This window comes from Atractosteus spatula, chromosome 5, assembly GCF_055471065.1.
Source record: "Atractosteus spatula isolate fAtrSpa1 chromosome 5, fAtrSpa1.hap1, whole genome shotgun sequence".
In the NCBI taxonomy this organism is placed as follows: Eukaryota; Metazoa; Chordata; class Actinopteri; order Semionotiformes; family Lepisosteidae; genus Atractosteus; species Atractosteus spatula.
The window spans coordinates 7,650,348-7,674,686 of record NC_142710.1 but is presented as its reverse complement, the minus strand read 5'-3'; the positions used below and the strand labels follow the sequence as shown (position 1 = coordinate 7,674,686).

The 24,339-nt window shown below is 42.4% G+C and overlaps 1 gene segment (V, D, J or C); it reads right to left on the bottom strand.

Annotated features, from left to right (window-relative positions):
* Positions 1-20,847: 20,847 nt before the first annotated feature.
* LOC148833929 (immunoglobulin heavy variable 1-18-like) lies at positions 20,848-21,394 on the bottom strand. The segment is given in 2 exon segments: positions 20,848-21,215; positions 21,305-21,394. Coding segments are annotated over 2 exon segments (411 nt in total).
* Positions 21,395-24,339: the final 2,945 nt, after the last annotated feature.

Below are 24,339 nucleotides of genomic sequence, written 5' to 3'. Positions count from 1 at the left end.
GGACATTGTGATGCTACTGAAGACATGGTCATCAAATGGAACTTTAACATTTTAAATTAGACGGGTCTCGAGACAAAAGTCTTCCCCAAACAGTATGGTAATTTAACAGGATGTTATTTGTTTTCACAAGAAACAGAAAGGAAGAAAACAAAATTCAAGCTCATAGATGGAGCTTTTAGCTTACTCCACTTTCTATCTAAATATTGTTGGTAGTCAAGCAAAAAGAAGAATATCTCACGATATTATAACACGGATTTCTGATTTCTGATGCCAACTGTGTTAGCTGAGCACAGTGCAGATCTGCAGGAAAGTGACACAGTGTATTACAGTCAGTTAAAACACTGTATTAAACACTGGACAAAAAGCTGCAACGGCAGAGTCTCCAACAGGCATCGTCCACTTAAACTGGACACTCAGGAATACAAGCATTAAACATGTGAGAGCCTGCATTGCATTTGAGGTTGAGTGATCAGGACAGAGTAACATCTCTTAGATCAGGAGTAACTGCATTTATCAGTAGGGCGATTGAGTGATTTGTTTATGTTATCAAAATTCAAATGGGAAAATTTCAACACCTCATTATTTAAATGAGTCATAAACTGCCCCTACATGGTTTGAAATGAAATAAAACCTAAAAGGTCTTAATAGTCTAATATGTATACTTTCATTATGCATTCACAGTACAATAACATATACAATTACATTACAATTACTATACAAGCACATTGGATTTCCTCTGTCATGTTATGTTCACGGTCTCTACAGACACTATAGGCTGTCAACAGAGGGAGCTGTTGGAACACAGTAGACTACAAAGAATATTTTTTCAGCTGCTCTCCAGTTATTATGCATACAGAAAACACACGTGGGACAGAATGAAGGTTTTGCATGCTTTCATGACTTGAGGGTCCGACTGAGTCACCAGAACAACACCTGTCAGGAATAAAGACACTGTGACTTAGACCCCGAACGCAGGTCATAAATTAATTCCACTGCCTCCTCATCCACAAGATCCGGTTCTGTCAACATGTAGACCAGGAGTGATTCAGTCATCTGAAAACAGTGTGTATGTACAGTGCATATGAAGCTCAGACTATTGCTTTGTGAGAAATTATGCTTGTATGGGGTAAGAGAAAAAAAGGACAATGGATCAAGAGGAAAACTTAATTGTTTTCAGCACCAGCAGTTCAACTTTCAGACCCTTAGAGCTCTTTTGGTCTGAAAAGGCAGGATTTCACGTGTGCAAATGTGTAATTATGACAGCAGACAACCCTTGATTGACATGGAGCAATAACATGTCTAACACTAAATTCAGGACCTCCATACTCCTCCAGGTCTGGAGTTCATCACCACCAGCTTTAATCACTCTTGATTAAAGAGTTAAATAATTAAACTCATCTATTACTTTACTCTAACTGGCCTTATCTACATGACCGTAAGCTTGTATGGATAAAGGAAAGTGACCTGCATTCACTGACAACTGCATTCATTCTCTATGCCAGAGCTTCACTTGGTGAAAGTACAGTATTTCAGACTCTTATCTTCACAAACTGCAGCTTCTCTGTGGGTGTTTTTGTACTGTCAGTGAGTTGCACTTCCTCACCGTAACTCCCGGGCACAGTAATAGACTCCACTGTCTTCAGCTTTCAGACTTGTCATCTGTATGTAGACTGTGCTGCCAGAGTCTGTACTGATGATGAACCGGCCCTGGACTGAGGGCGCGTAGCTGTTGCCATTAGTATAATATCGTCCCAGCCATTCCAGACCCTTCCCAGGGGGCTGTCGGATCCAAGCTGTGGCATAGCTGCTATCAGTCAGGGAGTATCCAGACACCTGGCAGGACAACCGTAGGGACTGTCCTGGCTTTCCGATTTCCGATGCCGACTGTGTTAACTGGACACAGTGCAGATCTGCAGGAAAATGACACAGTGTATTACTGTCATGTATGACACTGCAGAAAAGCACATCAAAATAAACACATGAAGAAAAGCTGCAATAACAAAGTCTCAGACAGACATCTTTCACTTACCCTTCACACTCAGGAACAGAAGCATTAAACACGCGAGAACCTGCATTGTGCTTGAGGAACAAGGACAAGCGTCTCCTGAGTGGCTTCTTCAGCTCTGTTGCAGTTTCATTTATCAGAGGAATCTGAACAGGATTTTCATAAATTGTTAATATTTAAATAGTAGATTTCCCAGTCTTCTTATATATCTCTGGGATAGTTTTCATCGCAGTGAGCAGTGACATTTATTAAGAAATACCATGGGGCTCTGTTAAGGTGCACAAAGTTCTCGTTTAGTGACGCTGATTCAGTTGCTGTAGTGTGCCGTGGTGTTGTGTGAAACTGTGGCTCAGACAACAGTTGCTCCGTGTGTTTGACACTGGCGCTTTGCACTGCCCACAGAGGGAGCTGCTGTAAAAGAAAAGAGCCCTTTGAAGACTATTTTTCTGCAACATCCGAGAGTTGAAAATAAGAAACAGAATAAACAGAGACAAGTCCCAAATGTCAGTAGCAGCATATATTGTATGTCCCTGTCACGGTGTCAGATACTCTCCAGGGGCAAAAACACAGTTGCAGGGGCAGGTTTATAATTCTAATAAATGCCTCCGCTTCCGTAGACCAACATGTTTCCCATATAGGAAGGACCCACTTCTTCCACCACTGGTGCACAGATTTCAGAGTGTCCTCATATACCTCAGAAATCGCTATCATGCACTTTGCCATACAATTTAATGAGAAATACTATGTGCCTCTGCTACAGCACCAGTAGTTTGCTCTTGTTACTCAGTCACTGTTGTGGGCCGTTGGTGTTGTGCTGAGGTAACTATCACACTATGTGTGACACTGGTGCTTTGCACTGCCTACACAGGGAGCTGATGGCAAAGAAGAGAGCCCTTTGAAGGCTTTCTTGTGCACAAACCCAGAGATAAAAATAAGAAATGTAAAACAGACACTGGTCCTAAAGGTCAGTAACAGAATATTTTACATATCCCTGTCACTGTGCCAGATACTCTCCAGGCGAGGAAACACAGCTACAGGGGTAGGTTTATAATACAAATAAATGCCTCCACTTCTGTACTGAAATACAGGAGGGACCCACTTAATCCACCACTGAGGTGTGGCCCCACCTGGGACACACCCTACAGGTAGATCAGGGGCAGAAGAGATTCGCCATTCTGCTCTGCAATCTTGGGATCCCACCCTGAACTACCTGACCTGTACCTGCACCAGGTTTCACAAAACCTGACTTGGCAAGAACAGCCGCTTAAGAAAAACACAACAACGTGGTTTTTTTTTAAAGAAAGCTGCAATGGAATGAAATCAACCTGGAATTGCGTTTCAGTGCTCACAGTGGTGAGAGAAGGCTGGTACACAAACAAGCAAGACAAGTATGATCTCAAGAAAAATCTTACAATATTTACAAATGTATTCATAAAATATTGTATGCCTACAAATCTGCATGTTAAAGTGGCTCCCCACAAAGACAATGAAGAGGACTGTGAGATTTGACTACATATCAGCTGTGATCAATAAACACCTTCAAGTGTTGGAGAGAAACGGATAAAAAACATGACTCATGAGTGGAGTAGAGAAGTAGAGGAGCTTATTGCCATATGATCACGTACATTGGGATTGTTAATCACGCTGATCTCTTGGGACATACACAGTACAACAGACAACACTACACAATGTAGACAACAGGAACAATAAATATGTTGTGAAAAAAATAAATAACTCTGATTCTCAGGTAGTGGGAGTCACAGTGAGAGCAGAGGCTCGGGAGCCTGATTCTGCTATTTCTTTATTTAAGTTCTGCAGTGTCTCCCTCTGTGGGTGTTTTTGTATTGTGAGTGAGTTGCACTTCCTCACTGTGACTGTCGTGCACAATAATAGACGCCACTGTCTTCAGCTTTCAGGCTTGTCATCTGTAAGTAGACTGTGCTGCCGGAGTCTGTACTGATGGTGAACCGGCCCTGGACTGAGGGCGCGTAGCTGTTTCCAGAGGTATAATAGTATCCCAGCCATTCCAGGCCCTTCCCAGGAGGCTGTCGGATCCAGTTTGTAGCATAGCTTCTATCAGTCAGGGAGTATCCGGACACCTGGCAGGACAACTGTAGGGACTGTCCTGGCTTTCCAATCTCCGATGCCGACTGTGTTAACTGGACACAGTGCAGATCTGTAGGGAAATGACACAGTGTATTACTGTCATTTATAACACTGTAGAAAAGCACATCAAAATAAACACATGAAGAAAAGCTGCAATAGCAAAGTCTCAGACAGACATCTTTCACTTACCCTTCACACTCAGGAACAGAAGCATTAAACACGTGAGAACCTGCATTGTGCTTGAGGAACAAAGACAATCGTCTCCTGAGTGGCAACTTCAGCTTTGTTGCAGTTTCATTTAACAGTGGAATCTGAACAGGATTTGCATAAATTTTTAACATTTAAATTAGTAGCTTTCCTACTCCTCTTTTATATCTCCGAAATTGCTTTGCAGTGTGAAGTCACATTTAGTTAGCAAAGTATGGCCTCTGTTAAGGTGCACAAAGGTTTCGTTTAGTTACGCTAATTCAGTTGCTGTAGTGTGCCGTGGTGTTGTGTGAAATTGTGGCTCAAACAACAGTTGCTCCGTGTGTTTGACACTGGCGCTTTGCACTGCCCACAGAGGGAGCTGCTGTAAAAGAAAAGAGCCCTTTGAAGACTATTTTTCTGCAACATCTGAGAGTTGAAAATAAGAAACAGAATAAACAGAGACAAGACAAGTCAGAAGCAGCATACAGTATATTGCATGTCCCTGTCACGGTGTCAGTTAGTCTCCTGTGGCAAAAACACAGTTGCAGGGACAGGTTTAAAATACTAATAAATGCCTCCACTTCTGTAGACCAACATGTCTCCCGTACAGGAGGGACCACTTCATCCACCACTTGAGCACAGATTTCAGAGTCTCCTCGTATATCTCAGAAATCGCTATCATGCACTTTGCCATGACATTTAATGAAAAATACTATGTGCTTCTGCTACAGCACCAGTAGTTTGCTTTTGTTACTCAGTCACTGTTGTGGGCCGTTGGTGTTGTGCTGAGGTAACACTCGCACCATGTGTGACACTGGTGCTTCGCACTGCCTACAGAGGGAGCTGTGGGCAAAGATGGGAGCCCTTTGAAGACTTTCTAGTGCACAAAACCAGAGATAAAAATAAATGGAAAACAGACACTGGTCCTAAAGGTCAGTAACAGCATATTTTACATATCCCTGTCACTGTCCCAGACGCTCTCCAGGGGAGAAAACACAGCTACAGGGGCAGGTTTATAATACTAATAAATGCCTCCACTTCTGTAGTGAACTACAGGAGGGACCCACTTCATCCACCACTGAGGTGCTGCCCCACCTGGGACACACAGTGCAGATTGATCAGGGGCAGGAGAGATTCGCCATTCTGCTCTGTGATCTTGGGATCCAACCCTGAATGGAGGATGGAGGGGAAATTCTGTACAAGACTGGAGTGGATTTTAGCCACAATACAGGGGTTAACACCCCTGCTGTTCTTAACAGTGCTTGGGGATCTTCATTATCCAATTAGTCAGAAGTTTGGCTCAGTATCGTATCACTTCTGTGCAAACTAGCAAATTCATGAAACACACGGTTTGCAGACATTAGAATTTGGGCAGCTGAAGATCCTAATGTCAGGGAAGCAGTGATCCTCAGTTATTCATCATAACTAAGACACAGGTGAGAGAGGCCTCTGAGATTAAAGAAGAAACCTTTCAACCTTTTTATTAATAGTTATTAAGTGGTGATATATATTATCCAGGGAACCTATTCTGATAGACGTATATCACAAAACCTGACTTGGCAAGAACAGCCTGCTTAAGAAAAAACACAACATTTTTTGTTTTAAAGAAAGCTGCAATGGAATGAAATCAACCTGGAATTGCGTTTCAGTGCTCACAGCGCTGAGAGAAGGCTGGTACACAAACAAGCAAGACAAGTATGATCTCAAGAAAAATCTTACAATATTTAAAACTGTATTTAAAAAATATTGTACGCCTACAACTCTGCATGTTAAAGTGGCTCCCCACAAAGACAATGAAGAGGACTGTGAGATTTGACTACATATCAGCTGTGATCCATAGACACCTTCAAGTGTTGGGGAGAAATGGATCAAAAACATGACTCATGAGTGGAGTAGAGAAGTAGAGGAGCTTATTGCCATATGTTCACGTACATTGGAATTCTTAATCATGCTGATCTCTCTGGACATACTGTACACAGTGCAACAGACAACACTACACAATGTAGACAACAGGAACAATAAATATGCTGTGAAAAAATAAATAACTCTGATTCTCAGGTAGGGGGAGTCATAGTGAGAGCAGAGGCACGGGAGCCTGATTCTGCTGTTTCTTTATTTAAGTTCTGCAGTGTCTCCCTCTGTGGGTGTTTTTGTATTGTGAGTGAGTTGCACTTCCTCACTGTGACTGTCGTGCACAATAATAGACGCCACTGTCTTCAGCTTTCAGGCTTGTCATCTGTAAGTAGACTGTGCTCCCGGAGTCTGTACTGATGGTGAACCGGCCCTGGACTGAGGGCGCGTAGCTGTTTCCAGAAGTATAATATCGTCCCAGCCATTCCAGACCCTTCCCAGGGGGCTGTCGGATCCAGTGTGTAGCATAGCTGCTATCGGTCAGGGAGTATCCAGACACCTGGCAGGACAACCGTAGGGACTGTCCTGGCTTTCCGATTTCTGATGCCGACTGTGTTAACTGGACACAGTGCAGATCTGCAGGGAAATGACACAGTGTATTACTGTCATTTATAACACTGCAGAAAAGCACATCAAAATAAACACATGAAGAAAAGCTGCAATAGCAAAGTCTCAGACAGACATCTTTCACTTACCCTTCACACTCAGGAACAGAAGCATTAAACACGCGAGAACCTGCATTGTGCTTGAGGAACAAGGACAATCGTCCCCTGAGTAGCTGCTTCAGCTCTGTTGCAGTTTCATTTATCAGAGGAATCTGAACAGGATTTGCATTAATTCTTAACATGTAAATGAGTAGATTTCCTACTCTTCTTATATACCTCCAAAATTGCTTCCATGGCAGTGAGCAGTGACATTTATATACAATATTATGGGGCTCTGTTAAGGTGCACAGAATTTGCATTTACTTACTGTAGTGTAACATAACATCACTTTATTAGCCCTATACAATTTCTTGCATTAGGAATTCATCTTTTCACAGACCCTAGCTGGCTCTCCATGAGACACAAAGAGGGAGAGAGAAGCTTGGAATGAAAGAGCAGGGTCAGTCATTATACAGCAGCCCTGGAGCAGTTGGGGTTAAGGGTTTTGCTCAGGAGCCCAACAGAGTAGGATTCTTCTGTCAGCTGTGGGATTTGAACAGGCAACCTTCCTGCCACAGGCACACATCATTAGCCACAGAGCCACCACTCTGTGTTATGTGAAGTTCTGACTCAGACAACAATTTCTCTGTGTGTTTGACATTGGTGCTTTGCACTACCTACAGGGGGAGCTGCTGTAAAGGAAAAGAGCCCTTGGAAGACTATTTTTCTGCAAAATCTCAGAGTTGAAAATAAGAAACAGAAAAAACAGACAAGTCCAAAAGCTCAGTTGCAGCTTATTTTGCACATCCCTACCATGGTGTCAGATACTCTCCAAGGGCAAAAACATAGCTGCAGGGGCAGGTTTATAATACTCATAAATGCATCCACTTCTGTAGACCAACATGAGGGACCCACTTCATCCACCACTGGTGCACAGATTTCAGAGTCTCCTCATATACCTCAGAAATCGCTATCATGCACTTTGCCATGACATTTAATGAGAAATAATCAACAACATGGCTCATGACTCTTGAGTTGAGTCACTCAACAACATGACTCATGACTCATCTATAAAAATATATTTGTGGAAACTCAATATATTTCCATAAATATACTGTGGAAAAATAAATAACTATGATTCTCAGGTAGTGGGAGTCTCAGGAGCCTGATTCTGCATTTTCCTTATTTAGGTTTTGCAGTGTCTCCCTCTGTGGGTGTTTTTGTATTGTGAGTGAGTTGCACTTCCTCACTGTGAGTCTCAGGCACAGTAATAGACGCCACCGTCTTCAGCTTTCAGGCTTGTCACCAGTAAGTAGACTGTGCTGCTGGAGTCTGTACTGATGGTGAACCAGCCCTGGACTGAGGGCGCGTAGCTGATTCCAGAAGTATGATAATATCCCAGCCATTCCAGACCCTTCCCAGGGGGCTGTCGGATCCAAGCTGTAGCATAGCTGCTATCAGTCAGGGAGTATCCAGACACCTGGCAGGACAACCGCAGGGACTGTCCTGGCTTTCTGATTTCCGATGCTGAATGTGTTAACTGGACACAGTGCAGATCTGCAGGGAAATTACACAGTGTATTACTGTCAGTAAATACTGTAGTTATCACAACAACAAGGGGGTGAAAAATAAGAATGAAAACAAAAAAAAGACAAATAGTAAGACTGGTTCATTTGACAAAGTACAGTACTTGCCAATGATGTCAGGATGACTGTTCTTACCTTTCCTGGGAGCCTGTTGAATCCAGCCCATCCTGAAAGGGTGAATCCGGAGGTTTCACAAGAGATAGTCAGAGAATCACCGGGTTTCTTCAGTTCTGAGTAAGTTGACAGAGTTAGTGAAATTGAGCTTGTTCCTCCAAAACATGATCAGAATTATTATTATTAATTAAATTTGTTTAATCTACTTACAGACAATTACAGACAAAATATCATTAGAGACTAAAAGAAAAGCAGTATGTAATACCCCGCAAGCAGTGCAGTAAAATACAGAGAAATGCTACAAGAGCCATCTCTCAACTGAGTGAATTGTAGAAGTCTTTTCTAGTGCCACTGTGACTATACAAGACTTCCAATAATTTCAATGGCCAGCAGCTATATCACCCTGCAACTCACAGGTGTGAGCCTGGTCAGTACCTGGATGGGAGACCTCCTGGGAAAAACTAAGGTTGTTGCTGAAAGAGGTGTTAGTGGGGCCAGCAGGGGGTGCTCCCTCTGTCGTCTTTGTGGGTCCTAATGCCCCAGTATAGTGAGGGGGACACTATGCTGTATAAAGGTGCAGTTCTTCAGATGAGAGTAAAGCTGAGGTCCTGAATCTCCGTGGTCATTAACAAGCCCAGGGCGTTTCTCGAAAAGAGCAGAGGTTAAAGAGGTGTCCTGGCCAAATTTCACCCTGGCCTTTACCAATCATGGCCTCCTAATAATCCCCATATATGAGTTGGCTTCATTACTCTGCTCTCCTCCCCACTAATAGCTGATGTGTGCTGAGCGTTCTGGCGCACTATGGCTGCCGTCGCATCATCCAGGTGGGGCTGCACACTGGTGGCGGTGGAGGGGATCCCCATTACTTGTAAAGTACTTTGAGTGGTGTCACGATATTAGTTCCCCCTCCTTAAGGGTGCTCCAGCCCTTTCACTCAAGACTGTATTCTATGCACCTGCTCCCTATTCCCAGCCCACCTTAAAAGCCAGGCGCTGACGCTCATCCGGGCTCTGTATCTGATTTCCTTATCGTGCGAGTCCGGGACCTGGAAGCGCCTGGTCCCGTTAAGGTTTTAACCTCGGTTCCCGTTCCCGTTCCTGTTCCCTCTCCGCCGGTTCCGACCCGGCCTTCGTGTTTTTAATTCCTTCTTCTGATGGATCTCCTGGTTTTGGACTTACCCTTGCGTTTTGGATTTTCCCTAAGGACTACTCTCGGAAAGGTAACTGAAAGGTGGGTGGTTTGAGCCCACCCAGGGACATTGCTGGTTCAAATCCTGTAGCCAGCAGAGGAATCCTAATTTGTTGGGCCTGTGAGCAACCCCAACTGCTCCAGAGCTGCTATATAAATGGCTGACCCTGTGCTCTGACCCCATGCTTCTCTCCCTGCTTGTGTGTCTCATGGAGAGCAGGTTGGGGTATGCAAAAAGACAAATTCCTAATACAAGAAATTCTATATGGCCAATAAAGTGATCATATCCTAGTCTGAGAGTCAGCTGTGTATATTGGAGAGAGTCCCTTTTGAACCGAATATGCCTTGAAATGTCTTGCATGTTAGTGTGTCTGAAAGCTTTGTGTTCATTTTTGCATAAACTATAAATTTAATAAAGAAGAATATATATAACTGATTCTAACTTGGTCATCATTTTTCTTCTTCCATTCAATTGAATTTAATTTCAGAACATCTTTATGTAATTTGTTTCATTGAATCAGGGAGCCTGTTTCAGGTGCTCTTGCTTTACTTTGTGGACCTTGGTCCTGAATTGTTTCTGATCTTCTGAAAGTCACGTACCTGGGCTTGGTCAGTGCCTTTCATGATGTTTAATACAGGAAAGAGTCCACACTCCTGTCTAAAAAGATTCAGTTCCTTTAGTCTGTTTGAGATTGACATTGAGGCCAGAAATTAGTTTTGTTGCTCTTGACTGGACTGTCTCAATAGCAACACTATTGCTTTGGTTTTTTGGTGAGCAAAAGTGACCTTAGCCTTCCAAGTGAAGTCTCACTACCACATGGTAAGACTGTGACTTTGCTTTGCTGTATATTCCGCTCTGAGTTGGGAGTTTGATAGCTTCAGGTGACAGTGCCCGTGGATTCATCTCTGAGCAAAGAAGGAAACTGTTCAGGTCAGGAGTCCATGACTGCAGGAGACACACCTGTGACTGTGCTCTGACACCCCCTGATTCAAAAAAACCAACAGCCCATTAAAGCTGCCCTTCAGTCATCAAGCTAAAGGGAAAACTGAGTCCAGTCCTGTCATCTGAAAAAACTGCAGTGCATTAAGATGCTTACTTACTACACAGAATTAAAGAGGGGAGAGCAATGGGACAGGATATGTTTGGATATAAATGATCTGTTTTCCAGGGCTCGTCTCTGAATTTGGTAGTGGTTTGTAGCGTTGAAGCGTCCTTGATATTTCTCAGTCGCAGATGAAAGTAATTTTTAGAATCAACATGTATTTGAGTATGCACACACCTAACTGTATTGAATAGACTCCACTTCTCAGTAACCAAACTCATTGTCCTGATGGATCTCAGTTATTAATAGAAAAAGAGGTGGTTTGATAAAGACAGTCTTTTGTCAAAATTAAATCCAAACGGCTGACTTTGTCAGTGCCTGAATTCAAAATACATGGATCAGGTCCATCATTGTCAGTGTTGCTCTGTTTAATCTAAACAGAAGTGTTAAAAATCAATGCTGTGTAATCATTCTGTCACTTTTAAGAGTCGGCTATTTACGTAAGTCGCATCTTATATTATTCATCTCGCTTCATAAATTGCTTATAAGTGTTTAGTCGTTTTCTTAATCAACAGACGCGGCGGCTGATTCAGGAAAGGGGGGGAGCGAGTTCAGTGCTTGTGAGGATTTTGTACAGACTCGTCGTCTCTTTCTTTCACTGTGTATCTCGCACAGTAGTAGAGCGCGGTGTCGTCTGTCTGCAGGCTCCTCAGCTCCAGGTACGCTGTGGTGGAGCTGTCCGTGGAGGCCAGGGCTCGCCCTTGAATGGACTGGGCGTAGTTGATGTCCGCATTGTCTCCTCTGATGTACAGTAACCACTCGAAGGTCCTCCCGGGAGCTTGTCGAATCCAGTACATATAATAGCTACTTAGAGCAAAACCTGAGACCCTGCAGGACAATTTCACCGTTTCCCCCGGTTTTTTCATCTCCGGTTGACTGGGCTGGGTCAAGACGACATCGGATCGGACACCTGTTAACAGAAAGCAAAGCAATCGTTCAATGTGCAAGAACACACGGTAAGGAAAAAAAAAGAAACTATCCACTACAAAAAACTCACATGGCAGCACAAGCGATATTAACAGAGAAGTAAAAGCGAGCTGCTGCATCTTCACGATCGACAGGAGACCGCAGATTCTGAGATCACGGTGCCGAGGCTCCGCTTTATGTGGGTGGAAGAGCAATCGAGTTTGCATAAAGTCTCGGAAGGGAAAACGCCTTTCTGGGATCGTGACATTAAAGGGGCACTAATGAAACACCCCCGTTTATAGTTGACAGAAAGAACCTACACAACACATTTACTGTTGCAGCGATCGCTTGCTGCATTTTACGCGACATAACATTTTGTCCATTTTGTTTATTAACACAATGTCATCAATTCATTTTTCTGAACCGAAAGTGATCTATATTGTTCCTATTTAAACTCCCATTTCAGTAAGTCTTATAAGTAAATGTGTTGCTACACAGTACAGAGTGACAAACATACGTGCACAACGTTTTTGCTCCATTAAGAAAATTACACGTGGTTTTCTAGCAATTTGCTCTCTTTTACTAAGACGCTGGAATATTGCAGACAAGAAGCGATCCGATTGAGACAGACATCCCAACTTTAACTAAGCTAGGTATACACTGTCTAATGCAGCCTTGATTTCAAAATATTTTTTTTTTGCTGACCGCATGTTTTATAATGAATATATGGGTGACAAAATCTTTCAAAGCTGAGGATTTTACTTTTACGAAACGGACGTTTAAGACGCTTTTCAAGTGCTGGTTTTAAAACTTTGCTTCCGGCATCATTTTCAGCCCTTTAAACAGGGAATCGAGGTACTGATTACACAGTGAAGCAGTTGATGGATTGGAGCTGTTCAGACTATACCGCTGTACAATATTTTAATCATAAGCCCTACATATTTTTTTCGGAAACTTAACAAGGTGTTCTCCATCATAAAGTGTTTTACGGGCGATTCCTCAATAGTTTGTAAAGCCTCGAATTAAAGGTCGAAGCTTTTTGAATATTCTGGAGTCTCGGATATAAAATAAGAAATACATTTATAAACGCTAATGAATTACTTAAAAGGAAAACTTTCTGAAAAAAAAAGTTCATGGATTCATTTTAAAAGAAATCGCAAGAGCAGTTTGGACAGCTCCAGTCTATCAACTGCGCCAGCGCTTGAAAAGGGAGCCACATAAAATGATCCGTTTCTCAAATGTAAAATCCTCAGATTTGAAAGATTCTCATCCATGTCTCTTCGTTTTCTTTTCTTTTTTACAAAACAAATAAAATGTCCATTGAAAAAAAGACTACGTTTGAAAATTGGGACATGTGTCTTTCTGAATCGGGTCGCTCTTTACATTAAATTATCCAGCGTATTTGTTTTGGAATTTATCAGCTGACACTTACAGTAACTGTGCTCGATACGAGACGCCTGACCATGTAGTTATATATCCTGCGTAAAAATGTGCGTAGCAGAGGATGGTTTCGATCCATCGACCTCGGGGTGATGTCCGTCACCAGTGCACGCTTCATGTATAATAACATAATGTATAATGTTTCTTTATTAGCCCTGTCCAATTTCTTGCATTAGGAATCTGTCTTTCCGCATACCTCAGCTTTTCTCCATGGAGATACAGACACACAGACAGGGAAGCTTGGGGTCAGAGCGCAGGGTCTGCCACTGTACAGCGCTCCTGGAGCAGTTAGGATTAAGGGCCTTGCTCAGAGGCCCAGTGGAGTAGGATTCCTCTGCTGGCCGTGGGATTTGAACCAGCAACCTTCCAGTCACAGGCGCACATCCTTAGCCACAGAGCCACCGCCCCGCCCCTTTTTTTTTAAATACAAGTTTTTATTTCAATAAAAGTAGTCTATATTTGACATCTAAAAGCACGCCTGAGATTACAAGTGTCAACGGTAAGAGAAGATGTCACCTTGAGCCCTTGGTGTTTTTAGTACAAATTATCACACGCACGACGACATAGGCAGGTTTTAAGATCGTAAGGAAACAAAGCTTCTGGCTTTCCGCGGCTACTGATTCTGTCATCTTAAATCCCCGATTCTTCAACAACAATCAGTTAAACGACCACCAGACTTACAGTACAGCACACAGTCGCGTCCTGACGTGAAAGAAATATGATGGAAGCATTAAAGAATCTGCTTCACAGCCCAGACAGAGATTTCGATTTCTTTTCCATCGCACACAGCGTGTATGGTCGCTCCCTCAATTCCCTCGTTTGTACAGCCGCGATTTACAGGTCGAAGCACTTTTGTTAATGCTCTGGAATCTCGGATTAAAAAGCCAGAAATGAACAAAAAGCACCTCGACGTCAGGGTTATAACGCTAAAAACGATGCTAGCATAACGACAAAGATCTAAAATCAGCCCTTTAAAAGCGGCTAGACAACATTAAATGCTCCTTTCCTGAGCTTTAAAAGATTGTAATCCATACGTTTTGTGTTTTTCTTTGCTCATGCTTGCTTCTTACAGATTTGAAAGATTCAAAGTAACCTCGCTTAAAGTCAGTTCAACAATTGAGTTGATAACTGAGACGGCAGCAGCATCCCCACTGGCTTCTTCAACAGTGCCGGACAAGCTGCTCGACACTCAAGTGCATCTTAGAATTCCAGGTCTGCGGTGCATATATTTCAACACATTATTCATCCACTCAGAAACAGAGAAACTGAGGAAGGGACCTAAGGTATTTGCAGTTTATTGACGTGATGTTGTGCTGAACCGCGCGTAAAAAAAGAAGGTGCCTAGCAGAGGATGGTTTCGATCCATCGACCTCTGGGTTATGGGCCCAGCACGCTTCCGCTGCGCCACTCTGCTGTCGCTCCTCAGCAGGCGCTCCTGCCCAACTGCGCTTTCTTCTCTGTGTAAAACCACCGTTGACGAAACGTCTGCACGGTAAGGAAACTAAGGTGCTCTCTCTTCCTTATCGGTACGTGTGATATTGAGCCCAGTTACTTATCAGCGAAACACTGCAAAGCCAATTCGCTGGATAATTTCATGCAAAGAATGATTCGTTTCAGGAAGGGGCACATGTCTCAGCCACGTTTAAGCAATCCAGATACACGTTTTCCAATGCAGCCTTTATTTCAATGGGTATTTCTCGAAAGCTTGTTTTGCACAAAAGAAAAGAAAACGAAAGCACATGGGGGAGGATATTTTAAAGCGGAGGATTTGACTTGTGAGAAACGGGTCGTGTTGTGTGTCTCGCCGCTTTCCAAGCCTCTGATTTCGAAGGTTGTCGTTCTTTCAGCCTCAAGTGCAGGAGATTCCAGAATATTAAAAAAGTGCCTCGATTTTTAAATCGCGGCTTTCAAACGAGGGTATCGCGGGGGCGCCCATCACACGTTGTGCAAAGGAGAAGAAATCGAAATCTCTTTCTGTGCTGTGGAGGAGATTCTCAAATGCTTGCATCCTGTTTCTTTCGCGTTATGAGGCGAGTGCGTGTATGGTTCTGGTTTCCATTTCCCTGATTCTTGTTGAAGAACCGGGGATTTAAGATGATAGAATCAGTTACCTCTGACAGAGGCAGCTTTGTTACTTACCGATCTTGAAGACATTCCTATGTACAATAGTAGCGCTGTGATAACTTTTACTAAAAACAGCAAGTGCCAGTCTATTAGCTGTTCTTGTCTTTGGCACTTCTTAAATTCCACATTTTTACAGCATATCTAAATGACTTATTTATGTTCTTTTTTTTTTACTGGCAAACACAGACGTGGATTGTTGCATATTTATTCCGTTCCGTCTCGGACTTCAGTTATGGCAATGAGCTAATATCGCAAGCAATACCTGGAAGGTGACGTTCCAAATTCGCATCTCTTTGGTTTGTGTTATGAATAGGAAATGCGATCCTTTCCAAATCGTACACTGACGTAGAGACACAGCGACAGAGAAGGAAGAAAATAGGTACTCTTCAAGGCGTGTCTGGACACTGACTGAACCTCCCCCGTCCGTCAAGACATTTCTAATGTTTCAGGACAGAGATTCAGCCTTGGTCTTACCAACGACCTGCGTTTAAGTTTGTAAGTTAAAAATATATACAGTATATATATATATTTGTCGTTATTTGATTTCTGGCTTGCTAAAACAATTTAGCGGATTCCATCAGAAGCTTATTTTTCACTGAAGTACTGTACCAAGTTTTCATACAGGAACTATGCACACGTGCTTCTCAAGATCTCACAACGAAGGAAGTCACATTTGGACTTCTGCTTATTGGATTAAAGATTAAACAGTACCGTAAGTGTGAAGCTTGCGCACAATTATTTGCGCTGTAAATAAAAAAAAATATATTTGTAAGCAAAGAGATTTGTTGTTATTGGACTTATGAATAAATGGGTAGAAAGGAAGACCTTGTCGAAGGATTGTGACAACTTATGTGCGAAAAAAACACGACGTTGCTTTATTGATTTTTAAATCTGAAAGTAGCATTTTGATATAAATCCGCTGCTTTTTCATTGATATGGGAAAGTTGGATTTGTGTCTCATAGTGCCTAAATAAAAGAGTATAACGTCCATTTTAATTAAACAACAATATTAAATGCTACTGCTGTAATAATAACAGTTATAGCAGTTGATCTTTTTTATCATTCCTGTGAGTGTTTTCCTGCATCTGTTTTTTTTTTTGTTCATGTGAGCAATAGACTGTCACCGGTGTGAGACAGCTTTTAAGTTAAGCTTAAAAGCCAGAGTGTAGATTCTCCTCCAGTGTCCAGCTGAAAAGACAGTCCCGAGCAGTCGGTGGGCTGAGCTTTACAGAGACAGAGCACAAAGGCTGTATGTAGAGTTGAGATGTCAGAAGAAGAGACAAAGTAAATACATCCGGCTGGTGCAAAATAACATGATTCTTAGAAATGAAGACACAATTTTAAAAAGTCCGTCTGTTAGATGTCATATCCTTTATGTACATATGTAATCTACAGATAGGAAAAGAAATGTTCTAATAAGGAAGTATATACTTAATGATTTGTTTTAGTTTTAAGGGAAGTTTTAAGCTGACCATTCAATCCATCCATCTATCAATTCATCAATCAATCAACTTGATTATACTCATTAAAATTATTGTTGAATCTTATTTTGTACTAAACAAATCATACTAGTGTACAGAAATCTCATTCTACAGCAGAACAAATACTTGCAGTATCTTTGTGCATCTTCATGTTCTGTTCTCTCAGAATCTGATCTGCCCACCTTTATCTAGATAATAATCACATAAATTGAAACCACGCATAGACATCATATCAGTGTTTAATAAAACATTACACAGAAGTGTATGAATTTCTTTAGGCGTCAGCTAAACTGTCGTGAAAGAATCAAACGGCTGGCAGGGAAGTGCCCCCTTCTGGTAAAATGCGATACTGCACTGAGCACAAAATTGACTGCTTGGAAGTATTTCAGTCTCGTTTGTGTTGCGTCATGTTCGTTATCCATCTGAGAATTCAAGAACAAGTCTTCATTGTTCACATTCAAGTTTTTCTTTAATTTGAAGAATAATGTCCAAGAGCCCAGCAGCCTTTAGAATGCTGCTCACTGTGGCGCGATCAAGCTCAATAGGAAATTAACACATTTGATTTTTCCTGCAGTCCGAATTAGTAGACAAGTAAAACATTTCTTGGCAGGAAAAAAAGTGTACCTGATCTTTGCATTTTTGTACAGAAATGCGTCCCTTACAAAAACAGGACACAGTTTGTTGGTAAAATTCCAAGCATGCAGGTATGACCAAAGTATACTGGGAGCTGTTCTTGGTGCTGCAACATTGTGAGCATTAAACCTATTACAGTATTCTCATGTCTAGCAGTTATTGATCTAAGTTGTAACTTAAGCTTTGGTTCTATAGGAATCAGCTGACCATGAGCCATACTTTTGTGTGACTTGTCTAGCTGAGAGAGAGGCAACCTGACTGAATCTTCTTTATTTTCCTGAGGAATGAGCTGGGAAGCTGCTATATGGATGTGGATGGGAAGGTAAGAAGTGTTGTGAGAAAAATGGGCACAGGGCAGTCCTGACCTAACGATATGAAAGTGGACATAGGACAACAGTGTTTTTCCTAAACTTTTGAACTTCATTTGCAGTGTTATGAAGCAAGTTTCTAATATTTTCATTTTATCCTATTATTCCAAGGACTGTAACCTTCAATAATTCCTCAGTGACTTTCACACTTGACTTATTGTCTCTGAGTAGATGACGTTGCGGTAGGTGGGTGGGTGGTTATTTTCAGCTGTGGCTCACAGAAAACAGTTAGTTGCAATTCATAGACCTTAAACTCTTTTTTCACCATTTATTTCTTCCATTTATTTACCTGCCCCCTGAGGTGGAGAGTGTGTGTGGGGGGGGCATCAGCTTTAGAAAGAGGAAGCTGTAGCTGTATTATGGTTGTGTCAGTTTATTTTACTGTGTTTATCAAGCACAGCCTTCTGCCTTCAGGCTGTTCAGTGTTAGTGAAGACCTGCTGATCCAGCTGTCCCTGATCAGAGTCAGTCGTTTCACACTGTTTGCGCAATTTGTGTTTCCATCATACCCCAGCCACTGTTCTGCATTGAATAGATCCAAATATTACTGCCAACAGTAAACAAATTACATTCCTGACCCGTGAACCGTGCATACAGGCTTCCAACAGCAGATTATCTCAATTCCTACAGCTGCTGTCAGTTTTTGTACATATTCATTGCTGAAAACCACCACAGTGCTCCTCCGTGCACAGTAATACACAGCTGTGTCCTCAGCTGTGAGGCTGGAGATCTGTAAATACACATTGGAGCTGTCCTTTGATGCCGAGAACCGTCCTTCAAAGGCTGTGGCGTAGCGGTAATCAGATGAAGAGTAATAGTTAACTATCCACTCCAGCCCTCTCTCTGAAGATTGTCTAATCCAGCTCATAACATTACTGGCCACATCTAACCCACTGACAGCACATTTCAGCTGGAGAGACTCCCCAGGTCTCTTTACTTCCAACTGGGACTGGGTCAGAACAATGTCGCACTGCACACCTAGTTAAAAAAAAAGATTTGCAAGAAACATGTAATCAGCAAAGTAAAGTAACTGTGATGTAACATATTGAGAAATCTGAGATAGAATTATATGTATATTAGATATACTTACATGTTACAGTTATCAGAACCACAGTCAAACAGACTTTGAATTCCATTTTCAGAATAAGCAGAGATGTAACTGATCAATGCCTTTAATTGCAATGACAGTGCTAGATCCTTGTATCTCAAAACAGGGAGAAGTGCTCGTTTAATAGAAAAAAATGTAATTTGTTTTGCATACAGGAAGTTGTATAGACCCACATGCAAAGTATCAGCTTTGCAGTCCTGGAGCTCAGTAAATAAAAAAAACATGCATAAGTCATAAACTCTCAGATGGATCTTTATCCTTGAGAGAAAATACTTTTCTTTGTGGGTGTCATGATCATAAGCCCCTGCTCTTAAGGACGGTCCAGCCCTTCCTTGTTTACCTGACTTCCTGCACCTGCCTCCGGTTCCAGACCCTTTCCTACAAAAGCCAGATGCTCCTACCAAACTGGGTTCAGCTTTGGAAGATGGATGCCAGGAAGCCCGCTTACCAGCAAGCTCAGGAAAGGCTCGACGGCATAGGCTTCACAACGGCATCCTGACCATCAGGGTCCGGGGCTGGGAGTGCCTGGACCCATTACCCTCTTCATTCCCCTGACCCTTCACCGGATCCCGCTCCGGCTTTTAACTTCATCTTGTCTTTGTCACAGATGGACCACCCAGTTCTGGACATCAAACAAACCAATAGCCCAGTAAAGCTGCCCTTCAGTCATCAAGCTAAAGGAAAAACTGAGCCCAGTTGTCACGACTCGTACCTCCTCCCTTAAGCGCCCTGGCATTCCCACGCTTACTAAACTCCACACACGCTCACCCAGGAACTAATTATCCAATCACGTCTCTCTCTCTTCACCGGCTTACCTACGCTCACTGTTGAGAAGTCTTCCACAGCTTTCTCTTCTGCGCGCTATTATTCTCAACCTGACTCCTTAATTACTAGACCTGGTTCTCCTACTTTTGACTTTGCTCTTGCCTAACGCCTTGGATTTGGAATCTTGGATTTACTTTTGCTCGAACTCACGGCTTCAGACAGGGTTCCAACTACTCACCCCTTTCAGAATTCCTGACACCAGTCCTGTCATCTGAAAAAACTGCAGTGTGTTAAGATGATTCTTGAGATCATGTCATTACAACGTGTCCTTCACTATTCAGTGAAGGGATATGATATGATATGAATGAGTTGACTTTCAGGGCTGTTTTCTGAGTTTAAAGTAATGGCTTGATTTCACTCTCAGTGCTCTTGAGATTTTCACAGTCACAGAGGAAAGTATTTTTTTTTATGCAAACACCTAATTTAATTGACCCAAATAGACCCAACTCCTCTGTAACCTTTCTTGTGTTCTAATTGTAGTGTTAAGCATCATATATAAATAAGAAAGAGATAGCTTGATAAATACATTCATCAAAACCAAAGCCCAGTGGACTGACTTTGTCAGTGCCTGAATTTAAAACACTTTTGAATGAGATCCATCATTACCTCATGTTGAAGACGTTCAAGATGGTAGCTATAACAGCATGTGTAGGCTGCAAAAGAACAGGTAAAGGTTTATTCCAGGGTGAAAGGAATTCAGTGTGAAATAAATCTTTACCTATTACCTGTGTTGCTCTGGTGTTCCAAAATGGCATATTGATCCAAGCATAAAGATGAAATTTTACGTCAAATCATTATTGCAGACATGAAACCGAGAGGACACGAAAAAGGAATATATAAATTAGTGAATAATGAAATAATAATAAACTAATAAAAGCAATAGTTCCAAATTGTGAGGAAGTAACATATCATATACAACGTGCTACATTATTTATTTCTGATACTGTGATCCAAAAAGAAGTGTAAAGGTAAATGTTACATAATATTCCAAACAGTCGGTAATACGAGATGGCTGGTTAGTTTGCTGATTACAGTATTCATCTCGTTTTATAAGAGGGGAGCTGTCGTGTTTCTTTAATTAAACAAAAGCAACCCTTGATTCAGGAAAGGGGGGGGAGCGAGTTCAGTGCTTGTGAGGATTTTGTACAGACTCGTCGTCTCTTTCTTTCACTGTGTATCTCGCACAGTAGTAGAGCGCGGCGTCGTCTGTCTGCAGGCTCCTCAGCTCCAGGTACGCTGTGGTGGAGCTGTCCGTGGAGGCCAGGGCTCGCCCTTGAATGGACTGGGCGTAGCTGATGTCTGTATTGTCTCCTCTGATGTACAGTAACCACTCCAAACCCTGCCCAGGAGCTTGTCGAATCCAGCTCATATAATAGCTGCTACTTAGAGTAAAACCTGAGACACTGCATGACAATTTCACCGTTTTCCCAGGTTTTTTCATCTCCGGTTGACTGGGCTGGGTCAAGACGATATCGGATCGGACACCTGTTAACAGAAAGCGAAACAGTTATTTAATAGGCAAGAACACACAGCAAGAAAAAAAAGAAACTATCCGCTACAAAAAAAAAACTCACATGGCAGCACAAGCGATATTAACAGAGAAGTAAAAGCGAGCTGCTGCATCTTCACGATCGACAGGAGACCGCAGATTCTGAGAACACGGTGCCGAGGCTCCGCTTTATGAAGGTGAGCAAGAGAGCAAGTTTGCATAAAGTCTTCAATGGGAAACGCCTTTCTAGGGACTGTGAAATTAAAAGGCTACTATCTGAAACATTCCTGTTTAGTGTTGATAGCAAAGACTAATTTTACTGTATATACATTTACTGTTGCAGCGATCTTTTGCTGCGCCTTTCGCGAAAAAAAAAATGTTATGGAAACTAGTTTTGTTCTTTTGTCCGTTTTTAACTCTGAATATATCATTAATTTAAATGCCTGATTTATATTATACTCGTTTAGGCACTCGGCTTACGCAGTCGAGCAATATTCGTTGGTATAGGGACACAAATGCAACCAACCGCAATTCAAACCTTTTTCATATACCAGACCCGCGTCCGGACCATCCCTCCTCTGGTGAAGCTTATTCTTTAGTTTTCGAACCAAATTCTATCAGTTTATAAAAACAAATGAGTGCTCCCACTTGTAGATAAATACAGTTTTCAATAACTAACGAAAATGGCTAGATACAAACTAGTCTAGACTTTCTGTGTTCTGCCGTTACGTTGGAGCAGTCCTTTGTGCTGAAATGTAGAAACAGGAAACCAGCACAACATATACCTTACGGTTGTGGCACATACGGTCACACAGCTACGATTTAAAGTTGCGAACTACCTGGCTAACTCAGTTATTGACCAAACTAACCTAAAATTAAATTAGTTATTTGTTTTAAGCAGGTCCCCCAAGCAGCTCTGATCGTTTATCCGGGTGTTAATAATGACTGTTAGCCATGTGTGTATCTGAGTATGAGATACATGCTTCATTGAGCGGATCTTCAAGGCTTTTTTTTCGTAACACCACAGAGCGCCTGTTTTTTTCTGTCAAAAATGCGGAAGTGCGCAGGCTCTGATAACACTGAGGAAACCGCAGTGACTTCCTGAAGACAACAGAACTGGCCAAGGAGTTTCTCCACCGGGATTTCTCAGAGGAAGCGCAGATCTGCGTCGTCACTTCCGAGGTTGTGGTCAATAGTTGCTCCTGTATTTGTTTGGGAATAACGTCATGCATTAAAAGCTTGACCAGCGCAGTGATGACCAAAAAAATATTCTGTTCAATGAAAAAAGCAAATCCATATAAGGCCCAATGTCTGTTAAACAAGGCAACATTTTGAGTGGAGTTTAGTACAGGTTCAGAGATCGTGTTTTCTATGATATCATTGGCAATTGTTTTTATATTATATTACTCATAACACCAGAATTTGTTCTTTCCAATAAATATGTTCATTTTAAAATATTGTTTGCATTTTTGTACTCTTTCAAGAAATTACTGATTGAGCTCCTGAGTTCAAATAACTTCTAAAACATTGAAATGCAAAAAAAAAGAACATGATAATCCAAAAGGGCTGAATCTTTCCTCCTTGTGTGCTTTCTTATCCATTCCATATCCATTCTCATGAGTAAGAGATATTATTACTGTAACGCATACGGCCTCCTTTGCTTGCGAGAGCCGGCTTACCAGCGCGGTGACGTCACCGCCCTTCCCTGTGAATAGCAGGGACCGCAGCCACTGGGCTGAGGGGAGATTTCCCTTTGGCTCAAGTGGCTGGGTCCCTGTTGAGTGATGCGGGAGGCCCGGGTTTGAGTCCCTGATGGTGGGGGGCTGACTTGATGTGGCAGCGGTGAGGGTGCCCACGTGAACCCTGAAGTGTTACATTACTAACATTATTAGAACACTGGGAGGCAGAGACACTAGAGGCCAATGAGATTTTGCATTTTATTTGGAGGATAAAGAAGAATTGCAAGCATATCTTTTCTGCAGGAGCGCCTTCAGTACTTCTCACATCATCACAATACAGCAGAATGACCAGTGAGTCTTCTTAGCTGGTGTCTCTGCAGCTCAGGGGAGGCAGGCAGGGTTCAGAAAACAGAGCTGTGTGGTGTCTGAGAACAGCAGTTCCAGACACACAGCAGCACCTCAGTGAGGAACTGACCACTGGACTGCTTTTGAAGTCCATTTCCGCCCATCTTTGCAATCGTGAGTTCCACACAGATAGCACCCCAGCTCCAGAGTTGATCTCAGCTCCAGCAGTGTGAGGCAGCAATGTTAGTCTTTTGCAGAGCACGGACAGACACAAACACACACACGCACACACTAACACCACAGTCAATTTCTCCAGAAGCCAGTTAACCCAGTTAATGTTTTGGGATTTTAGGAGGAAACCCTCACAAACACAGGGACAACCTACAAACTCCAAACAGACCCCATTGCTGATAAACATGTGAATGGAAATAAAGGCATCCCAGTCTAGAGCAGACCAAGAGATCCCAATTCCAGTCCTTAAAGTCCAGAATCCAGTCTACAGTAGACCAAGAGTTCCAAGCTCTGGTCCTTAGAGTCCAGAACCCAGTCTTGAATCCACCAAGAGTTCCAAACCTATGTTGTCAGAGTCCAGAAGCCAGTCTAGAGTAGAATGCAAGTCTATCGCAGGGCACTCACAGACAGGACACCAGCATGTTCACACCTGGCCAATTTTCCCAGAAAACAATTAACTTACCAGTACATTTATGGACTGTGGAAGGAAACTGGGGCACCGAATATCAAGACAGCAATTTCCACCTCATCAGAGCTCATAGATTCCAGAACTGTATTTAATTTATTTCTAAGGACAGTCTTGGGTTATTCAGTGGTAGATGAATCAATCATAAAGTGGTCAATAAAACAAGCAAGTGACTGATCATGTTTACTAGTGAATAATCTTTGTACTACAACAGCCATAGTAAAATGTCACCTTACCATCCCAGCCCTCTCCCAGTAGCCTGTTGGATCCAATTTACATCATAAGCAATAATAGTATCTCCATCTGTGTCCTGCTCAGAACCCTGACAAGACAGTGTGACAGACTCTCCTGGCTTTTTCACCTGAGGGCTGGACTGAGTCAGCACAATGTCACACCGGA